This window comes from Tetrahymena thermophila (assembly GCF_000189635.1).
Source record: "Tetrahymena thermophila SB210 genomic scaffold scf_8254367, whole genome shotgun sequence".
Classification (NCBI taxonomy): Eukaryota; Ciliophora; class Oligohymenophorea; order Hymenostomatida; family Tetrahymenidae; genus Tetrahymena; species Tetrahymena thermophila.
This window is the reverse complement of record NW_002476151.1, coordinates 64,656-84,505: the sequence shown is the minus strand read 5'-3', so window position 1 is coordinate 84,505 and position 19,850 is coordinate 64,656. Positions and strand designations below refer to the sequence as shown.

General features: G+C 23.1%; 4 protein-coding genes across 4 annotated transcripts; 2 read left to right on the top strand and 2 right to left on the bottom strand. All coding sequences in view use genetic code 6, as the record gives it.

Moving 5' to 3' along the window:
* Positions 1 to 347: 347 nt before the first annotated feature.
* On the bottom strand, positions 348 to 5,084 carry TTHERM_00755920 (hypothetical protein; the record flags this gene model as incomplete). Its single annotated transcript, XM_001031721.3, has 1 exon — positions 348 to 5,084. One exon carries the CDS (start codon positions 5,082 to 5,084, stop codon positions 348 to 350), a length of 4,737 nt encoding a protein of 1,578 aa, XP_001031721.2.
* Positions 5,085 to 5,829: 745 nt separating this feature from the next.
* TTHERM_00755910 (secreted protein) lies at positions 5,830 to 7,361 on the top strand. The gene has a single exon (XM_001031720.3). The coding sequence runs from the start codon at positions 5,946 to 5,948 to the stop codon at positions 6,924 to 6,926; it is 981 nt and encodes a 326-aa protein (XP_001031720.2). The 5' UTR covers positions 5,830 to 5,945; the 3' UTR covers positions 6,927 to 7,361.
* A 1,621-nt stretch (positions 7,362 to 8,982) lies between these two features.
* TTHERM_00755900 (hypothetical protein) lies at positions 8,983 to 15,771 on the top strand (the record flags this gene model as incomplete). Its single annotated transcript, XM_001031719.1, has 1 exon — positions 8,983 to 15,771. One exon carries the CDS (start codon positions 8,983 to 8,985, stop codon positions 15,769 to 15,771), a length of 6,789 nt encoding a protein of 2,262 aa, XP_001031719.1.
* Positions 15,772 to 16,576: 805 nt separating this feature from the next.
* On the bottom strand, positions 16,577 to 19,587 carry TTHERM_00755890 (kinase domain protein; the record flags this gene model as incomplete). Its single annotated transcript, XM_001031718.2, has 4 exons — positions 16,577 to 18,055; positions 18,114 to 19,186; positions 19,247 to 19,497; positions 19,553 to 19,587. 4 exons carry the CDS (start codon positions 19,585 to 19,587, stop codon positions 16,577 to 16,579), a joined length of 2,838 nt encoding a protein of 945 aa, XP_001031718.2.
* Positions 19,588 to 19,850: the final 263 nt, after the last annotated feature.

Sequence of the window (19,850 nt, the reverse complement as noted above, 5' to 3'; positions counted from 1 at the left end):
TAAAAGTTTTTTTTTAATTAAAATAAATTAAAACTTTTTATTTCTAAATTTATATTTTAAATAAAGTATTTTTTTCATTTTAAAAATTTTTCTGAAACAAAAAAATATTTTTTTTGAAATAAATATCCAATCTAAAAAAATTTTTAGATTCAAAGAAAATATTTTCATTAATTGTATGTATTTTTCCTTAATTTAATTTTAATTTACCTCAATTTTCTTACGAATATTTTTAAAAATTTTCAATGAAATAAGAAAAAAAATAAAAAAATTTTATTTTCTTAATTGGTAAAATTGATAAATAATCATATAAAAACATAAATATCACATTTACTTATTTATACAAATCATCAAAAGTCTAATTAATAATATATGGATTTACTATTTTTTGAGAATTTTATCTTGGATCCTCTCATTTAGCTAAAATCAAAATATTCATAGGTAGTGCTTTCACCATCTTACTGAGATTAGAAAAATCCATTAATCAATTTTAAGTTAGGAAGTTGTAATGTGCTAATTTAAGGTTTATGAACTATCTAATTTAGAGAGATAGGAAAGACATATACTGAATTACTAAAATTGTTAGATAAGTAAAGTTGTTTCATTTATTTAGAGAAACTTGCTTTAAATTAAATGGAAGCCTAACTTATATTCGTAATACTACAGCTAATTTAATAATTAAGCTAGTTTTGGTGTGTTACTGGAGTAAATGTACTTGATAAAATTGGTATAGGTGTGAAAGAAGAATGGCTTATTCCTACAACTAAAAAGCACTCTGAGTTATATTAGTACATATATACTACCTTGACGAAGTTGACACCAGCTTTTTCATTTAGATTTATTTCTTTTAGCATAAATACTTCATGATTACCACTTTCATGAAGTATATAAACATGCTCTTATAAAATATTATCATTACCTAAAAAGATTGTTCCAATCATAGAAAAAATAGCAAAATTAGCCTTCCAGAATTGAATAACTTTGAACTCAGAATTATCTCCTTATCCAATAAGTAACTCAACAAAGTTATCAGAATAGGTTATTAAAAGTTTATCTTCTCCATAACAAGTTGAAATATTGTTTATGAGCCTTGACCCATATTTATGGACGACTCTTTATACTTTAAAACGAGAAGGATTATCATCTACTATTAAATGGAAAATGCAGTTTTGTTATCCATTTTAAGCTCCGTTTTAAAACATTAATTTTTATTCTTGTTTTAAAGCTACAATTAAATGCATTCTTTTATCATTTTTCTATGGGAACTTCTAAATAAATTGAATTTCAGTAAATTTTTTAAGATTTGAGTTTGATGATTAATCACTCATTTATATTAATGAGCTTTTACTTTTATCATAAAGATAAAGTTAGTTACTGTATGCAAAAATAGTTATATTCTTTTCAGAAAAATGAACAATTTGATTTATACCTGTTTTATTCTCTTTATTTTCATTCAAATTCTTTTCGCTTTAATTAAAATTAATTTGGATGTTGTCTATCTATGATTTAAATCTTTCATTTGATTCAACTAAATCCTGAGCAGTTTATAAGAAAAGATCTAGTATTTTTTATGCTTTGTCTTAAATAGAATTAAAATTAGTTGGTTAATTTTATTGTAGTTATTGTAGTAATTAGTTTTTTTATTTTTTGGCTTCATCATTTTCATTCAATTTTTTTTACATTTAAGAATCTAGCTATTGGTTAAAATCTTAATTTTCTACTATATTACTTACTTTTTTATCTTCTATTTATTAAATCTTATTTTCTATTTGAATTATTTGTTGTTTGGCTTATGGTTATTAATTAAGAGTTTTCTCTTTTTGGTTGTTTAGTCGTAGATTGTTTTCTTATGCTATTAATTATTCATTTTACTGTTTAATCAATTTCATTTACTTATCTATTTAATTCAAATCTTCTTAAAATTTTGCTTCAATTATATCTTCCACATTGTTATCTTCTAAAAAGTTTAAGATATGTTTTAGCTATTCCATTTTTTCATAAAGCAAATAGTAATCAGGATGTTAAGTAAAGCTATCAATTTTATTGTTGATTAATTTGGTGTACTCTTCAATAGAGATAAGAGTATTACTTTAACTAAGTATTTACAAAGCTTTTTAGTCTTCAATATCTGTTGCAATAGCTTTTCCTTCATCAAATAGAAATATTCTAGTTAAATGGAAAGCCCCTGAAAAAACCATAATTGAAGGCAATAAGTATGTGCGCTTTTACTAATCGTCTCTAGGTTTGTAATAGAAGAAATCTTTCTAGCTATTTTCTCTATAAGGGAAGTAAACAAATCCTGAAATATCTTGTTCAGGTAATGCCCACTAAGGTACTTTATATTGAGGATTTGTTAACTCATCTTCTTCAATATTAAGAATTAATATTGAACCCTTTTAATTAAATATAGAAGCAAGTTACTTAATCTAAGGATTATAATGGCATTTCACAAAACAACTGTCACGTATTAAATTGCGTGTACTCCAAGAATGTTGCATATCTAGCTATATTTATTAAAATTTAGAGATATTGTTAGACTAAAAGACATATATATTATATTCTTTGCAAAAATCACAACCAAGATTACTACATTAATCACATTCTTATTATAATACATTTATTTAGTATTAAACTGAGAAAAAGCTTCCAGGTTTATATTCTTCAAAATGTACCACTTTTAGATTTTCTTAAGGACTAACCTTACTATAACTTCCTTCTTCTTTTTTATTGATGAAATCATACACTTAAATTGATTTTTTATCTAAAATGTAGATTAAATTTTCTTTGTCATGGCAGAAGTTAGCAAACATAACATCTGATTTTTAGAATTTGAGTTCTTGTGTCAAGGTGTTCAAAACAATTACTTAATTATCAGTAGTCAAAATAAGAAAATATTTTTTTGACTAACTAAAAATCACTTATCTGACAGCAAGTGAAGATTACTCTTGGGCAACGAAAGGAGCTTAGTTATAAGGAATTTAGGCTAGTAGAGAATCAACAGATTTTAAAATAACTCCATTAGCAAAGACTATTGCAAGAAAATATGAGTAAACAACATGTATTTGAACGATTTGTGTTTTAGAGCAAAATATTCTATACTTATTCATTTCATTTTGAATTTATTTAGTGGATTCTTCTACATGAGCTTTCTTTTTTTAAATTGCCTCCTTTGGTTTTAATTAGCTATGTGTGATTTTTTCAAATCCTTATTCTAATTTTTTAATAAATTCATGGATTTGTGTGTATTCTTATAATGAGAATGCATATATATAAGATAATCCATCAGGTTCATTGGTACAAAGGAGAAGCTTATCTTTTTCATAAATATAATCAATACAGTGGATAGATTACTATTTAAAAACTTTATCAAAATCTTTTTTCAGGTAGTTTGCTTAGAGATTTGTATATGAGTAAAGCTGCTCAACAGTTTTATCACATGAGTGGTCATATGCATATCTTTAGTTTGTGTAAATAATTTTCTTCGTTTTAGATTGGTAATCTTTAAAGTTACTGATCAATTACTTAACAAACTTTTTTGTATATTAAATTTGATCAGGCTTTATTAAATTTTCTTCCTCTTGGATTTTTTAAATTGGAACAATTTTTTAATCCTCAATTTTTTACTTTTATTAATTCTATTTAATTTCGCTTTTTTAGTCACTATTAGGAGCTTATTTTTGCTCTGCTTATTAACTATCAGACTATTATTACATAGGAGGAATCTCTTTTTATTAATTTTCCTAAATTACCTAATTTTATTTCTCTAAATTCTCAGAAATATCTATTTATTACTCTACTTTTTCTTTTGGTTTATAATCAGTATCTTCTTTAAGTTAATTTTATTCATCTATACAGATAGTCCTATATTCTATATCATTAGGCTATTTCTTAGATTCCTATGATTTTGATAAATGATGACAGAAATAATATTTCTATATAGTTAATTCAGAGTCAAAAGCCATCAAGCATGGTGGAATGAATTAGTAATAGTAAGTTTCACCATCTTTTATCTGTAAGAAAGAATCATCTTCATCTATTTAGAATTTTGCAAAACCAGCTCCTCTAATTTACCCTTTAATTTATTTAACTTCTAATTCTACTTCACAATTGATTTTTTATCCATTATCTAATACCTAAAATGTCTCACTATTAGGTATCACAGACTAAAACAAAGTATAAATATTTTTACTGACTCTCACGATCTTAAATTCTAAAAAGTCTAAGTATTTATTTAATTCTGATAAATTACCACTCAAGCTTATTACTGATTCTTTTTTACTTTTGCTCTCCATGTTTTCAGGATCACCCTTAAGAACTACTAAATGAACTTACATTTCTTCTGAATCTTCCTCATCATCATCGTCACCATCTTTTGTAAAGCCAATAACAAACCATTAATTATCTTAATACTCTTCTATATGGACTATTCTAGACAATTCTTTAGGCGTTTCAATTTAAATATCGATAGTATCATTTAATTCTTTTTCATTTTTAATAAACTTATAATCTTATCCCAGACATTTTATTATACATCCATTTAAAGTAAAGCATATTGCATCAGATTCTTCTAAATTATTTATCTTCCTTTCTGCTAAACAGATATGATTAGTTGCTTTTGTCTTGGAATTCCTAATAATTAAATTATTATTTATTGAATTCCATTTTATCTAGTTGAATTCTTCATCGAAGCTAAACTTAATAAGACTTTCTTAATTCTTAAAGTGAGATTAAATAAAAGGAACTAATTCTAAAATATGAAGTTCATTAATATTTCGGAATCCTATTGCTATTAGAGATTCATCTAGTTAATTAATTTTAAAGCAAGTAATCTCGTTTTCGAATTTAATTTCTGCTTCTTTTTGTAGATTTTTACCATAATATACCTTTAGTACAGTATCATTAGCACATAAAATAGCGCCATGCTTATTTGATATATCAAATTATTATAGTCCTTTTATTTTCAGCTGTTCATTTCTTTTTTTTTTTTAAACAACTACTTCTCCAAAAGGTTTTTTGTCATAAGGAAGTCCATTATGCTAAGCTTTCTTATTATTTTTATCTATTATAGTACTCTCTAAATTCTCCATAAATACTAAAAATTTGCTTTTAATCTTCTATTTTTTATTAAATAAAATTAATTCTTAATTGTATAAAATTGAAAATAAACTAAGGAGACGCTAATTTTATTAGGCTTCTAATAAAATAATAAAAATATCTTTCAATAAATATGAATCAAATTAAATTGATATAATTTAATTTTCTCATTTTTAAATTAAAATATTTTTATTTCTACATTATTCAAAAGAAAATTTCTAAATTTTTTACATTATATATATTTTGTATAAGATTTTATTATTTAAATTAAATATCTACCATTTCAATTGGTTTAACTATAAATGTATAATAAACACTACTACTATTTTTTCTTTTAATTTTTGAGATACTTTAATATTTTTAATTGATTTTATTAAATTTTTTTAACGAACGAACTTGATTGATTTAAAAAAAACTATATTTATAAGAATCAAAAATTAAAAAAAAATATTTTAAATTTTATGATTAATATAAAAAGTTAAAAATAATAAAAGCTGTCATTAAAATAATTTTTTAATTTTGGTAATAATTTTTTTTATTACTTTCATATTTTATTTAAATGATATGCAATTATTAGCTTTTAATATTTTTAAAAATTTTCTTTTTAAAGATACATGATTTTAAAATCTAAGAAGAATGATAAAACATTCAAAAAAAAAAAAAAATATTAATCAATTATAAAAAAATTATTGATATTATTTTTTTTATACATGGATTCTGAATTTTTGATTAAAAGGTAAACCAAATTATTAATTTAATTTAAATTAGGTGTTAAATCTGCAAAAAACTAATGTTTTAATAACCCAATTTGCTTTTTTATACAAAATAAGTCTTAGCTATTACTTTAAATTTCTATGGTTAAGTAAGAAGAATAAATATTTGTTTTTAAAAAATAATTAAGATTAAATCAAAGCTAGAATTATCTTAAAATGAGTTTAACTGCTTTAGAAACTTTGAAGTAAAATGAAATTTTTACTTCTGAAAAGGAACTAAGCAAATTCTCTTTGAGTACTAGTACATCTTTGCAACCAATAATTTCTAGCGAAGCAATATTTACTTCTGAAGAATAGATCGAAGAAAGATTCTGTTCTAATGAAGATATGAATCCTGATTAAAATGATGCTCATGATGAAGGAGATTGTACAGAAGACGAAGAGGATTTAGAAAATATTAAAAATCCATAATAAACTGAATAGTGTAATAAGTAATGTTGCAGTAATTCGTAATAAAATCCTTCAGCACCCTCCTCATTGGTTGATAAACTAGACGACCAATAATCCTTTCCATTAGATGAAATACTCCCTTGTACTGTAGGTAACTTAAGGATAAAAAAACTATCTTGGTTAGATTTTTCTGGTACACCAAATTATGATTTGAAGTGGAGTGCTCATGCTTTTTGGGGAATTAACTACACATATACAGTTCAGTAAAAAGCAGCTAAAAATAAAAAGGTGTCTTATATAATAAAGCCAGAAGTTAATGTTTGGCTAAAAAAGAAAAGTTGGGCCAAAAAGCAGAACGCTCATCTTCTGAACCACGAGCAAGGTCACTATATTATAGGATGCTTTTGTGGATTAGAATTTAAAAAATAGATGATGTCATACAACTTTACTGATAATTATAGGTTTGAAATCCCAAGATTATTTGATAAAATTCTTAAAGATTATATTGCTCTTGAAAAAAAGTATGACAAGGAAACAAATCATAGATTAAATAGAGAAAAGTAAACAGAATGGGATAATTACATGTTGTAAAAATTATTAGATTACTAAAAATACTTTTAAAAGACTGCAGCAACTCCTTTAAATAAAGTTAAAGTTAACAAAATCTAATGAATTATTGATTAGCTTAGAGAACAAATAACAAACATTTTCAATTTACATAATTTTATGCTTTTACTTAGACATTACTTTATAATTATAATAACTAAATTACTAAAATTATTCAAAAAACTATCTTATTCTTACATATTACATGTAACAAGTTTGAATAAGCTTTAACAAATCACCTTAAATATTATTAAAATAAAAAAAAGTGGTATACTTTTCTGAATAATCTAAATTGTGTTGAGTTAACTTATAAAATATTTCTTTTTTAATTGATAGAAAGTTTTTATTTAAATATATAAAAATATAGAAAAAAGACAGCTAAAGAAGATGATTTAATTTTAAGTTTTAACTGGATATTGTTTGAATTTTTAATAAAACAACAAGTCAAATTTATAAAAAAAAGTTTTTATTTATATTAATGTTGCTGTTGTAATATTTTTGTGAAAAATTAAATCCACTTACTTTATAATGAGAAAATATAAAATTTTTAACCTCTTATGCAAAACAAACTTATTTAAAATACTCACAATTATAATTATTAAAAAACTAAGATTTGATGAATTGAATATTCTAACCTTAAAGATAAAATAATTTATTTGTTTTACAGAATTAAATTTTTTTAAGAAAATTAATCATATTATTATAATTTTTTCTAGTTTTAATGAAAAATAAAATAGAAAACAAAATATTCTAAAAATAATTTAATTTAAAAAAATATAAAAATAAATTACTTAAAAATTTAGTAATACTAAATATTAATTAATACATTAATTTATTTGCTAAATATTTTAAAAAGATAAATAAGTATTAAAAATTTTTATTTTGCTAAAAAGAAAAAAATTAATTTATCTTATAAAGTTTATTTAATTATATTGAAAATAATTGTTTTTTTTTTTATATTTAGAATTGATAGAGAATCTTAAGTTTTTAAAATTTGATATTTGAAATATTTATTGATAACAAACACATGCTTTTTAAAAAATTTCAGTTATAAATTTAACTTCTGATTTATTTAAAATTTTTGAGGGAAGTAATCAATTTTTTAACTTGAGGATTTCATATGTGAGATTAGGTAAAAAAAAAATTACTTTTATAATTTTAATCATTTTATATTTTTAATTGACAAATTTTTTGGAAGTAGTATTTTTTAAAAAAATAAAGTTACGGATAGTATTTCAAATACTTTGAATAATATAAAATATAGTCTTTCTTTTATGGTGATAACCAATTTTAATTAAAAATACTTGCCAATATTTGTTTATGTATTTCGAAACTAACAAAATTATTTAAATTGGTTATGGTTAAGATATAAATAAATCGTTTGCAAGAATGTATCTATCTATATATCTATCAAATTAATAGAAATCCATAAAAAAAATTGAAATTAATAAATATTCATTTGAAAATCTAATTAATTACTAAGAAAAAGATAGATTGAATGCTATTGAAAATTTTGATATACTTGTAGAAACAAACATGAAAAATAATTAAATAAATTTCAATTACATAAATAACAATAATTAACTATTAAATTTTTGAAGATAAAAATTTTTTTTAAAGGTATTATATTCAAAATAAAAATAAATGAAAGAAAATTCAATTAAACTAAATGAAAATAAATTAAATTCATAATGAAATGAAGTTAAAGAAAGTGTTATTTGTTTTATCACTCACTCACTAACTCAAAAATTGATTAATTAATTTATTCATTCATACATACATATATTCACTCACTTTATAATCATTCAGTCATTACTCTTAATGTTCTTCTAATAATTTAATATATATTTACCAATTCAGTTTATAAATACATACAAATTTTTTTTTCTTTGTAGATAGTAATTTTAAGTGTTTTTTCTTGTTATTTTTAATTTGATTGATAAAAGAAAAAGAAAGATAATAAATAACTCAAATTGAATTATTACATACATACAATCAATCAAGATAAGCTAGAAGAAAGGAAGGGTCTGTGAATATTTTAGGATTCAATAAATTTAAAATAGTATAAAATTTATAGATCTAAACTTTTGATACAATAGCAAAAACTCGTTAAAATTAGCAAATGAGTTAGTATGATCATTAAAAAGACTAATAGCAGCAGATGAATCAATATCCTTTTTACAAGCATAATGCTTAAGTTAGCTATTAAAACAAAGAGCTTAATAAATATTAATAGGGTTATCAAAATTAATATGAAATACCCTAAAGAGAAGAAATAGATGACATAGACATTTATGATAACAATCTGAACTAAGATAGGAATGCTTTTCAGATTGTAAGCAATATATCTGGCTAACTTATAGATTAGGAATTTATTGAAGATTACAATGAAGATAATTATGTAAATATACTTGATTAATGCATAGACAATATTACAGATAAATAAGATTATTATGAAATCCAAATCTCTGAAAATAGTTAAGAAAACTACTTAAATTAAAAAAATATAGGACATGTGAATCAATAGTTGAAATAAAACATGAATAATGAAGAATATTAAAATGGTTTAGGTTATTAGTGTTATTTAAATACAGAAGAAAAAGCAGCAACTGCATAAATAGGAGGTACTAGAGCGTAAAGCTAGATTTTATTTTTAGATTAAGAAAACTTAAGCTAATAGCAGCATTCGGTTAATCAAAACAATAAGTTGCCCAATAATATTACAAAAAGGCCAAATTTAAATAGTCCTCCTTCTTTAACTAGTTGGTGTGAAAATAATGTTGTTAGCAATGATTTAAATGTTTGCAGTTCAAAAAATTTTAACTTATAAAAAAGTATATAAAATGAAAAAGTTTACAGTAGTTTAAGACAATAAAATGGAAATATCCAAAAAGAAAATTAGCAGTAATTATATTAGTAGAATGTAAAGCAGGAAGATAACTTTCTAAACGAGCAAAGCCTAAAGATTGGAGGATCTATTTTACCTAACTCAAATTTATTGTCTAATTGTAAAATTGACAGTTTGGAAATTTAAAATGGTTAGATTAGCAATAGAAATGCTGCAAGTTAAGATTATTTAGAAGGCTCTTCATTTATGCCAAAGCTTAATATATAAATTGTGAAATAACACAATATACCTTCAAACAAATCTTAATAGAACTAAAACTGTTAACAGGTTCATCATTAAAATGCTTACTCTAACAAATTTATTTTAGATGACTAAGCATAATGCTAAATTTGTTAGAATTCACATAAAATATACTACACTAGCGCATAAATAGTTAGTAGACTTTATACCAAATATGCATCTTCTTAGAATTATTATTATACGAGAGATTTAAATGAAATCTTAAATAATTTTAGAACAAAAGCTGCAATATAATACAAAGATATGACTATGTATGATGAAGAAGCAGAGTACCTTAAAAGATATTACAATATTTCAGAATACCCAAAGAAATCTAAACTTTTAACTGAATATTATAAGTTTCACAAGGATATTCCACGACTATTTATGCTCCCTGAAACTTATATTTTAAATAATTTCCATGATAAAAAGAGGCGCTTTGATTATTACAGGATAGCTTAACTAATTGAGGAGGAGAATAAAAAAAATCCAGATCGCCCTCCAAAAGGAATAGTAGGTGAAAAACCCCCTCTTAGAACAAATGAAAGCTCAGAAGATAAATAGGAATAAATATAACAATAGTAAAAAGAAACAGAATAATCTCATGAATTACTGTTAGGTGAAATTAGCAGCTTTATTAATAGAGGCTCATGTAGGGATGACTAAATAATAATTGAATAAGATTTGATTGCTAATAGTAATACAGAAGATTTAGAATTAACAGATAGATTTGTTTAATACTTAAATTTCTAAAGATCAAACTGTGGTCCTATTAATTCAGTTTCATCTCTGAATAGTTTAAAGATAAATCAAGGTTAAAAAAATAATAATAATTCAAGAGAGGAAAAATCTTAAAAAAACTTATAAGCTAGCTAATTATAAAACCAAAAAGGTAAATAAATTTTTATATCACAATATTCTCAGCAATAGCCTCAAGGTTCTTCGTCTTAATTATAGTAATACGAGATTTCTGCTAATGCATTTCTTAACTATTAAAAAAAATTAGAACAATACAAAAATAGCTAAAAGAAGGAAAATGAATAAATGAACAATGCTAAGTAAAGTATTCCAAGTCAAAGTAATACAAAGCAGTAAATACTTTCTAGCTAACAGTAAATGATTTAAGAAAAAAGCAAAAAAAAGACAGCTCGCACTGATGCATCATTAACCATTCATGAATTGAATCAAAAATTAGAGGAAATAGTTACAAGTCACTCACTCATTAGCAGTCACATTGTAGAAGATGAATCTAGATAATAATTTGATTATCGAGAATTAGATCAGTTTCTTAAATTTTTAAATTAAAAGGAGAAAGAAAATTAATTTACAATCAATCCTCATAAGATTTAATTAAACTTCTAATCTCCAAATTAACAATAAAATCTTCAAACTTTATCTTCAAATGATTTTTAGAAGTAAGCAGGAACCAAAGACATTTAGTCTCTATTGAACTCTAAAGATATTAATTTAGCTAATAAAAATATCTAAATAAATAACAAAAATGAAAAAAAGAGTAACCCAAATATTTAAAATATGTAGACCCAGCAATTGTTACTCCAATAAGCAATTTAACACAATAAGTAAAATATTTAATAGAATCCTTAAATTTTAAATGATACATCTCGCAATAATTTTAATGTCTCCAATAATTCCAATAATTAGTAATAAATCATCTAAAATCAGTTAGCATAGTTACAGCAAAATTCAACTAGCACTTAAAAAAAAATGAAAGTAAAGCCTTCTAAAAGCGAGATAATAAATATAGAATAATTTAAAAATAATAATGTATTAAGTAATAATGAAATGTAAATTTTAGCTTTAAATGAAATGAATTTAGATAATTACATGCATTAGCAATAACAAAACTAATAAATTTAATGCTAACAAGTAGCCAATTACTTGAAAAACAACAGTTAAATCAATCAAAACTAGTCTAAAAAAAGATTAACTCCTCAGCTGAGATTAGATGATATTGAGTATTTTAATGATAATAAATTAGTAGTAGGAAAATCTTCCAACTAACATTAGCATTCAGGTTCGGTTTCTGTAAAATTTTCTCATAGAGACTAACTAAATTCTTAATAAACTTAAAATTGTATAAGATCAGCTAGAGATTAATATCCAACTACTACAACTAATAAATTTAATCTCAATATAAAAAGTAGCTGTGATAGTAAACTGGGTGGCTTTTAAATACAGCAAAGTAGTTAAACAACTAAATCTAGCTGTTAATCACAATTTTAGATACCTACTAATAGCTAAGTTCATAAAGACTCATTAATTAGCTCATCTATAAGCAAATAATAATAAGGTTAATACAATTTTAATTAGTAAACTTAATTCTAATAGGCAACAAATACTACAAAAAATAATTTCCCAAATTCTATATCATCAATTTCAGTTGCTAATAAATTAGACACAAAGGAATCATAGTTATTTACTCCTCGCTAACCCCAAATTTAACCAAGTATTATAGCAACTTCTATATAAAAAAATCTTAGTAAAGGCAGCTAAACTTTACCAAATAAACCGCCACTATCGCCAAGAGACTCATTGCCTAGCCCAAAAAATTCAAATTAAATTTAAAATGAAAATATAATAAATAGCGTCAACAATCAAAATATTTAAAGCTAAGATATACTCTAATAAAATTAAATGAATTCCATTTTTAATTAGGTTTCTTTGGACTAACAAAATCTAATTTGCAAGAGTTTTTCAACAAAAAATAGTGCAGCTGCAAAAAAGAAATAACAAAATTAGCAGATTTATTAGTAGAGCATTCAACAACAATATGTTCATAATAATTCTAACTCTAATTAAGGAAATAATAATAGTATAACAGCTAATAATCAAGTGAGTTAGAGTTTACCATAAGGTTCTTTTTTAAATCAATAACAAAGTGTATCTTCCAGCTAACTAATGTTAAAGAAAGGCAATATGAAACACTTAAATCTTAAGTTGAAATTAGATCAGCTAAATTTCTCAAAAGAAAAAACCTGTCACAATGATAATATAAGCACAAATCAAATAATAAAAGAACCCCTTTCATAGAGAAGCTGTTCAAGCAAGAATATAGATTTGCAAACTCCCAAATATAATCTTTATGAAATGTTTAAACAACAAATCAGCAACTAGGCTTATGCATCTGCAATTTTAAAATCTGATCCAGTTTCTTAAAAGCAATAAAATAACAAAAATATAAACTCTCAATCTTCTTAGATAACTAATTAAAATCAAGCAATTTCTCAACAACAAAAGAATGTAGCCTTTTAGTCTGAATTTTAAAATTAAAATCCTGCAAGCAAATAAGATACAAATAAAAATTAATTCTCTTCAGTACATACACTGAGTTAAAACGAGTAAAATAAATAGTAAAAGCAGTAAATATAAAATTATATTAATTAAAATTAATACCAACCCTTTCTGCTATCTCCATAGTAGTAAAAGACTACACTAGAAAGTTTTACTTAATAGTCACCAACATAATAATCAAATAATATTGTTAAGGTTTTATTAAATTTCAACAATCCTTAAATAAATAATTTAGTTTAATCTTAATAGTCAGGATAAACAGTTATGGTTTAGCAACAAAATAGCAATAACAATTCATCTAATCTAAATACTAATGTTAATACAATTAATAGTAATAGCAATAACTAAAATGCAGGAGGAGCAGCAAGGACAGCTACAAATAGCACTAATAGAAAAAGTGGGGCAACTTTTATTCATATTAATAGTAGTGGAAATAACATTCAAATTAATTCCCCAAAATAATAACTTGAATAGCAGAAAAAAGTAATTAGCTAACAAACAACAAGAAGCGAGGCTAATACCAGAAAGAATTCTTAAGTAAAAACTGCCATTGAGAAATCACATCACTCTACAGCCACTAATTCTAATGCTGCTATTCCAGTTACAAATTCGATGAATGTGAACAGTAAGCACGTTTCAAGAAATTCATCACTTGAGATTAATAACAATCCAAATGTTTTGCGTAAAAAATCTCCTTAACTGTTTAAATATCAATAAAAAGAAACAAAAAATGTTTATAATCTAGTACAGCAACTTTCAAATAACTTAACATAATCTACACCAAAATAAACGGTATCTGCTCGCAACTATCAAACATAACGCAATTCAATTAACAATTTCGATTTTTAAAAGCCAGAAATAACTTCACACGGTTCACAAAATTAATTATCTATTATATAATAATCAACATTTGTTTAATCACCAAGCTATAATAATTCTGTAAATACCAATATAAACCAACAACTAGCACAGGGCAAATAGCAATTAGGTCAATTTTTTGATTCTGAAAATGCTTCAGAATAGTTAATATAATTGCAATAAAATACTCCAGCAAATAATAATTTCATTTAAAATACTTTAAAAAATAATAATATTCAGGGTGCTTAAATTACAAATAGTAATTAATTATAGTTCCTAACCCCAAATGCATCAAACTTATCTCAATCTGTTGTGTAGTAAATTCCTTAATATTAAAACTAAAACTAAAAAGTTTTAAGTTAAAATTTATTGTAATTTAACACAAATAGTGTGGCCTCTAATGTATAGCAACCAGTTTAATAGCCAAAGATGATATAATCAACGATAAATAGTTCAAATTTATAAGCACAAAAAGTAAGCTCTCCTTAAATTAAGAAAGTAGCAAATATGCATAAGCATACTAAATCTGAAAATCTTATGAACCTAATAATAGAAACTAACACTCAAAGCTTGAATCAGCAACAAAGCTAAATACCTCAGACTCCTTCAAATCAGATGATTTCACCAAATGCATAATCAGCAACATAGGCCAACACAATAAAAAAAGGTCATAAAAATTAAATTCAAGCTCTCTCGCTAATGAATAACCCAATAATTCCTAATAGTGCTATTTTAGCAGGCTCTCAGTCAATATAAACACCTTCTTCAGCAAATTATCAATAGCAATTTCAAAATCATAATTAGTATTAATAGTAATATTAATCGATTAGTTCTTCACAATTATCCCCAAGAGTTGTGCTAAATTAAAACTTTTAGCCATTTAATGAAAAGATGTAGAATAGCTAGTAGTAACAATAACAATAACAGTTGACAATAAACTAGTAATCAACAAATAATAATAAAAATAGCAATAATAATTAATTTTTAAATAAGAAATAATCATTAGCGTCGCCACTAAGCTCAAGAAGTACTCAAATGAATTTTTAAGTTGAATTATTTAGGTCTACTAATAATAGCACAAATAATAACAATAGTAACACCAATAACACAAACAGTCAGCATAATAATTATCCAAATAGTGGAGTTAATAATAATAGCAGTAGTATGAATAGTTAGCTTAATAACAATAATAACATTAATAATAACAGTAATAACAGCACAACTTAATAGGTCAACTCAAGTTTGAATGCAAATAACAATTACCCAGCAGGTAGCACATGCGCAAATACAAATACAAATACTAATACTTTTAATTAACTTAATTAAGTAGGTTTTTCTTAGTCTAACAATGGTGGTTGTAATCCTTAACAGTTAGCAAATAGTATTCTCTAACAAAATAACATTTAGAAAAAAGGTAGTTTTGTATAAAGTTAAATAAACGGATTTTTTAGCATGTCATCTAATAACGCCAAGTAGAACCCTACAACAAGCACTGTAACTACTTGTAACAGTAACACAAATATTATTTCAAATAATTTGCTAAAAACTACATAAGACAACTCTCTACAAGCTGCCAATATTAACAAAAAAACAAAAAAAAAATCTATGTTTTGAGTTAAAAAGTAAGTTTTGATTAATTTGATTGAGTAAATTATTGCTTGAAGGTAAACAATAAATATCTTCATAAAAATCAATAAGTTAATTTATAAGATATAAAGTATTAAAATTAAATTTATTTTATATTAAATTTTTAAATTATACTGAAAATTTATGCATTTATATTAATTAAAAAGAGTAAATTTATTAATATAAAAATTTTACTTTTCTTAAAAAAAAGTACTTTGTTTCTACTTGATTTTCAAGAATAATAAATATTTTATAGTTTTTACTTATCTTTTTAAAATTAAGATATCAAATTGGATGTTTTGATAGGTTACTTTTTGTTAATATTTTCAATTTATTAAGTTTTTATTAATAAAAATTGAATTATAAATTTTTTTTTCCAAAGATTTATAAAAGTTAAAAGGAGCGTAAATTAATATAATATATTTAGTTATTATATAATATATACCTACTTCAAATCACTTCTAATCTCAGATTAAATAATTTTTTTTTTTCTTAAAATTAGATTATTGGGTACTAAAAACAAAATTTAAGAAAATTAGTGGCTGTATTAAATAAGTATTTACAATTGTTTATTAATTAAATCAAAAGTAAATAATAAATAATACCCATTTTAAAAATGTTAGGTGTAAATTAAGTTTTAATTATATACTAAAACTTTTGTTCAAATTTAAAATAATAAATTATTAAACAATTAAAAGATTAATTTTGAATATATATTTTAAAAATAATTATTTATTTGGTTAAATGAAATAGATATAAAATTAAATAATTAATTAAATATATTATTTATTTGTCAGATTTATGTTTTTAATATTTGATTCCATTATTTTTTTAAAGGGGAAATTTCGAATAGAATATTAGGATCAATATCTATTTTAAAATCTTGCTCTGTTGTTTTTGTAAAAAGTTAATTTAATTAACTTTTATTTAAAGAGCAGAATTTGTTTTTCTTCATAATTTTATACATTAATTTTAAAGTTTTTGGGTATTGTTTATGGTATCTCATAAAGAATTCATCAATATTTTTCTTTTTGAACAAATCTTCTTCATTTTTGTTTAGGATAAGGTATTAAATGCATCTACACCCTGCATACATCTCAGAATATCTCACTTCTTCCCATGTTAAAGTTATTTCATTAGCAATCTTTTCATTATTTCTCTCCAGTTTTAAATTTTAAGTTATTTATATGTCATCATAATTTATTTGCTAACTCTTTAATTATGATTATTCTTAATTTTGTATCTTTAAAATTTATGAAAAATCTTTATTACCTTCATTCATAGACAATTGCTTACTGTAAGTTTCTTAAAATTAAAAAATTTTAGATTTTTTATCAAAATTTTAACTTTTTTAGTAACTTGATAAGTTATCATTAAATACTCTGCTAATTGGTTGCTTTTGATCTGTAAGCATTTAAATAGAATCTTATTATTAATAGCTAGGGAAATTTTGGCTTGTTTTACTTGCAAGTGTACTTTTATCATTTGAATTATTTGTTTTTAACGTCAATGAATTTTCCATTGACTGCCTCCTGTCAATTTCTCCTAGATTGGTCTATTTTATAGGTTTTATTTTTATTTTATTAATTACACTATTTTCTAACTTGGACTTTTCAATGTTATTTGTATCACATTCTTATTCATAATTTTCTTCTATTGAATCTAATTCTTATATGTATGCTGATTTTTCTTTAGAAATATCTTTTGAAAAGCACGAGTCACTTGATAACAACTTTTCCCATAATTTTGGACATACAAAAGCTGGAGTGTAATATATCCAATAATCTTCAATATCAAAAGAAGCTCCTCCGTAATCTATTATCATGAGTTATAATTAAATTTTATTGCTCTCATTTAATTTAGATCTGATAACTATGTTTGAAGGTTTTATGTCACTATGGAAAGCTTTTTAATCGATGAACAATTCTATAGCCACTAATAGTTAATTTAAAATAGAAAAAGTCTACTAATCGGTGAGACAGAAATCTGTCTACTCAGAATACTTTTTTAAATCTTCTAAACTACACAAACCCATTTCCATGAATAGCTTTTTCTAAGTTTCATCATAAAAAAATAGTTGTGGCATATAAATAGATTGTAGTGTTTCCATTAAATAGAGTTCACGAGCAAATTCTTCAATAGTTTTTAATTTTTTTACAGCAATCGGAAACTTTAATGGAGTAAATTCATACAAATCTACTGTACCAAAGCTTCCTTCACCTATAGAAGTTATATAACGAAAATCATTTTGTTAATGATAAAGCAGTGCATCCTTTTCAAATAAAAATTAGGTTATTTATTTTAAAAATATAAAATATTAATAAATTTACTTATTTTTTATATTGAAAGTTTAATAATACAGAAGTCATTTTGCTAAAATTGAAAACATTAGAGCAATTGAGAACAAAAGATAAATTTTCTTTATTTTTAGAAGGAATTAAATTATTTAAGTTGCTTTTGCTTTCGTTTCTTATTTAAAAATCACCTACGTGATCTTTCAATAAAGTTTAACTTTAAGGTATGAATTAAATACTTAGAATTTCATTATTAAAATTTTTTTATTTTTTCTTCTTCCCTCTTTATAAAGTTATGTAAAATGAATTCATTTCGTCAGGTACTGCAGTAAGCTCATATTTTTTTCTTATTAACTTCTTTACTTTTTATTTTTTATTTTTTTAAATTTTAATATTTTCTAAAGCTTATTGGACTTGAGTTTCATCTTCCTCATTAAATGGTGGTTTTTAAAGCTATTCTTATATATCAAACGTTTCCTTATTTGACTATGTTTCTTATTCTTCTTCAATTATGTTTTAGTCATTTTCATATTCATTATCGTTATTATCATCATCCATGTCTTCATCATCTTCGCTTATAAAAATTGAATCAAGATATCCATTCTGAATGGTTTCTTGCTTATTAAATTAAAAAAGACTCTATTATTTTAATGAATTCTTAAATACTTCAGACTCACAATTAAATTAGCTTGTTTTCATTCTTATAAATTTAGTTGATTCTACTTATTCTTTTTATTTGTTTACTTGTGACTGCTATAGTTTCTAATTTTTTTAGTTGATTGTTGATTATAATTATTAAATATCATTTTCACTTGCATACTTTTAATCTTTTATAGTTTATGTTTTTTTCAAATTATTAAAGAAATTTTCTTAATCTGGAGTAAAACGTGATTTATCAACATCTTTTTGTCTTATTTCTTCGTTGGTTTCTATTTTTTAAGCTACATTTTCTTAAAAATCTTATTAATTTTCTTCTCCTATATTAAAAACAACTTTTTGTTTGTAAAACTTATTTTTTTTATCTTATAAAGGGACCTAGTAATTAATTTATTCTTAATAATATTATTATAGAATAGAATCACCTACAAAATTGACATTTTAATCTTCTTCTTTTATCATTTATGAAAAAAAAAATTCCAATAACAGAATATAAAAAAAATAAACTGTACTTTTATTCTAAATTTCATTCAACAACACTTAATTCCTTGAAGTAATTGATCTATTTAAGTGTTGGGCTGCTTTATTTTTCATCTTGAATTCACGATATTAATGCCTTTAATCCATATCATCCATAATCTCTTCTTTTATGGACTTATTCTAATTTGATGAAGCTAAAACTTTTTAGTCATTTTGATCTGCTAAATCTAATTTTTTTTACGGCGAATCACCTTTAATTGGTTGATGCTAATCTTTTAAATCTCTAATAAATAATCAAAATTATCTGATTAACCAATTCATTTTAATGAGATATTTACTTTTAGTTTTTAAATAGTTAATTTATGTAATTCATATTTCTTTTTTCGAACTAATTCTAAATATATTAAACTTTTTTCAAGGACTTTGTTTTGAAATATAAGAATAATTTACTATTAATAATAGATTGATTGATTAATAAATTATGTGAATTAAAGATTTAGAAATTAAAAAAAGATAATAATAAAAAGTACATATATATAAATTAATAAGCAATTTTAATTTTTAGGTAATAGTTTAATCTAAGCTTTTTTTTAATTTTTTTAGCTGATTTATATCAAAAATAATTAATATTTACTA